Source organism: Xyrauchen texanus, chromosome 37 (assembly GCF_025860055.1).
Source record: "Xyrauchen texanus isolate HMW12.3.18 chromosome 37, RBS_HiC_50CHRs, whole genome shotgun sequence".
NCBI classification, from domain to species: Eukaryota; Metazoa; Chordata; class Actinopteri; order Cypriniformes; family Catostomidae; genus Xyrauchen; species Xyrauchen texanus.
Window position 1 is genome coordinate 27576508 of NC_068312.1, and position 3177 is coordinate 27579684.

Genomic DNA, 3177 nt, shown 5'->3' on the forward strand with positions numbered 1-3177 from the left:
GCTGCTTGTTTCCTGTAGATACATTCAACTGACCGAATAACTTTATTGTAATTAAAAAAATATTACAAACGTAATTTATATTCAGCCTATATAGGATAAATATGAATATTTCAAACAATGTTAAATTATATTATATTTAAATTAATAAAATGTTAAATTTTTTACAAGCCCATTCCCTCAAAAAATTAATTATTGAAATAATACTTTTAAGATTACGCATTACAATTTTATAAAAAAAAATAATCAAACTGAATTTAGTAGGATTTTTTTTTATTTTTTGAGTGGCTGTTTCACTGTTTTTGTACAGATTACATAATCAATACAGATTACATAATTTATGATTTTATATCACATACACTGAAAAGAGCGTTTCAATTAATTCATTTAATTTAATGAAAGAAACATTGCTTGGAATTACAAAGGAAAACAGAATTATTTGAAAAACCTAGGTTTTTGTTTTCAATTTAAGAAAGCAGCATTAGTAGTGGTTACTACAGTTAGGCTATTATTACTCTATTTATTATTCGTTTTTATCTTATATTTTGTTTTTAGCAGCTCTAAGTAATGAAAACTCAAGCCAGTTTTATTGCGATTTTTTTTAAGCGATTTCAAATAGATGACAAACAAAACGAATTGCACAGAACACATTTATTAGCTTACAATATTTAAATTTTTCAAGTGGCTGATTGTCAGTTTTCTTGTTCCACAGATCCTAGCCTATATATACAAACAAGGTAACAAATGAGCCTACATTGCAATAACAGAACGGTTATAGGCTACTTTTCGATTTAGGAAGCACAGAAGATACTTTTAACTTTAAACGTGTTCATTTTACCATATGGTACACAACTTCTGTTATACAATCAACACTCATGAAGATTAAGAACCCATTCATGGGGCCTGAGCGGTAGCAGTGTCATGTATTTCAGAATGGATCCAGACGAATTCTTAAATCGTCAGAACAATCATTTACGTAGTTTATGAAGGAGTGAAATGTCTTATCAGTCGATTTTTCACATGTATCGCTCCAGTCCAGAGGCAAAATTTGCTTGTCTCACGTAGGAATTATTGTAGGAGTTCATAGCTGATCCGGGGAGACCTAAAAGGGGTTCTGTGTGCTCGGCGCACGACCCAGAGCGTACAGCGGGCAGCGACATCCTGTTCCCAGTGCAGTACACCTGTGAACCTCCCGGAGAGAAGCTGGACTGCGTGACCCCGGACAGGTGAGTAGGTGAAGCCGATGAGGGGTAAGTGAAGCCGGCTGTCATGTTTGAAGCAAAAGATCCGGTGTTCCTGCTCAGCATGTTACTTGTGGGATTTATCGACTGGGTCTGAAAGAAGGTTGGGTCAGAGGTAGATACGGAACAGCTGGAGGTCATGGTACCCAGGTCTCCCGCGCCCAGGCCGAAAGACTGTGGGCTGAGGTCTCCCCCAGGCCCGCTTTGCATGACTGTCTGCTGACTAATAATGTTATCGATGCTGAACATTCTGGGCTGACCTTGCGCGACCCCGGCCGATGTCTGATAGTGATGGAGCATCGCTGGGTGCGCAGATCCAGTCACCTGAGACCCGTAGCCCGACGTCATACCCGGGTACAATGAGTTGGGGAATGTCTGTCTGCCCATTGGTGTGGGGGTGAAAGCACTGGAGCTTTGCATGTACCCAGGATATGTGCTTACATCAGTCCGCTTGAACCTTTTTCTCCTACGCAAAAAACTCCCGTTATCGAACATGTCCTCAGCGGCTGGGTCAAGCGTCCAGTAGTTTCCTTTCCCAGGCCTACCGGGCTCCCGTGGGATCTTCACGAAACAGTCGTTGAGGGTGAGGTTATGGCGTATAGAATTTTGCCACTTTTTCGAATTCTCGCGGTAAAATGGAAAGCGCTCCATGATAAATTTATAGATGCCCCCCAGGGTAAGTTTTCTCTCAGGTGAATTGGCGATGGCCATCGCTATTAGGGCGATGTAACTGTAGGGTGGTTTTCCTCGCTGCACTGGCCTTTTCCTTCGCCGGCTTCCAGTGGCGGGAAGGTGCTCCTCGGTTTGTCCCAGTGAAAGCCCTTCATCTCTGTCTGTGTTTGGGCTGCTGCCCCGAGGCTCAGCTTTGATGAGAACACCATCCTTGAATCGGACATGGTGGTTCAGTGGTGGAGGAATGGGGGAGTCCAGGCTCACATTAGGCGACAATACCACTGGACTGGCCGCCTCGTCGGGCGAGTGCTGGGACTCTGCCGTCATGTTGCACATGCCCGTGAAATATGAAATGTTTGCGAGATTCATATAAAAGTTGTATTGTATAAATTTTGGATTTTAGAATCTAGTTTTTCCTCAGTTTGCCCACTAAAAGGACGTAGAAATACTGACTAAAAAAGTTGAAATTTGCGTGATCTCAGCTGTAGATTAGAGAGGTGTTTGTCCAACCAGGTGAGTGAGTCGGGGGGAGTTTTATAGAGCTGGCTGGGTGACGACACGGGCTGGACTGCCTCATGACAACCGATTGGGTGCTGGAGACAGTTCACCCTCACTAACAAAGAAAGTAAGGTCAAAAGATCAAAGCTAAATTATTGTTGGAGGGGTATATTCAGATAGGCCATTGTTCAATCTGTTAATGCAACAATATAGGTTAAACTGATTACCTACCGAAAGTTGATATTATGAAAATAAGTCCTAAATTCAAAATACCCCAAAGAAAAAACGCCAGTGGTCAAGCAAAATATTGCTTTATTCATGTCAATAATGCTTCATGCAAGCTGTCAAATATGTTTCCTTTTCTGTCTCTTTCTGTCCTTCAAGGAAACCAACAAAGGAAGTGTTACCTGATATCTGATCCTGTAGAATATACATGTGAGATTTGAGATAAGGCAAAGTGGCTGACATAATAGGTTCCACTAACTTGGGGGTCTTGGGGGTCAGGATTAAGATGGGAAGTTTGGAGAGGTAGAAGTTAAATACTCTTCAACTAAACAATGTAACTTTAACTGTCTTACAGGGGACTGTTTTTTTTATATGAAAAAGCTGAAACTTTTCCACAACTGAATTTGTTGACAGAATTAAATCCTCAACTCACTTGCAAGTTCTATCTTTGATCTCTCGCTTGCTACTTTACTCTCTATCTCTATCCCACAGTTTGCCTAGGGTTCAATGTGTATCCAAGACAAAAACAACACACGGAATGGCT

At 41.2% G+C, this 3177-nt stretch overlaps 1 protein-coding gene across 1 annotated transcript; it reads right to left on the reverse strand.

The window, feature by feature from the left end:
• Positions 1-1013: 1013 nt before the first annotated feature.
• LOC127631231 (forkhead box protein E4-like) lies at positions 1014-2279 on the reverse strand. Its single transcript, XM_052109295.1, has one exon. It carries the CDS (start codon positions 2277-2279, stop codon positions 1014-1016), a length of 1266 nt encoding a protein of 421 aa, XP_051965255.1.
• Between the last annotated feature and the right edge of the window lie 898 nt (positions 2280-3177).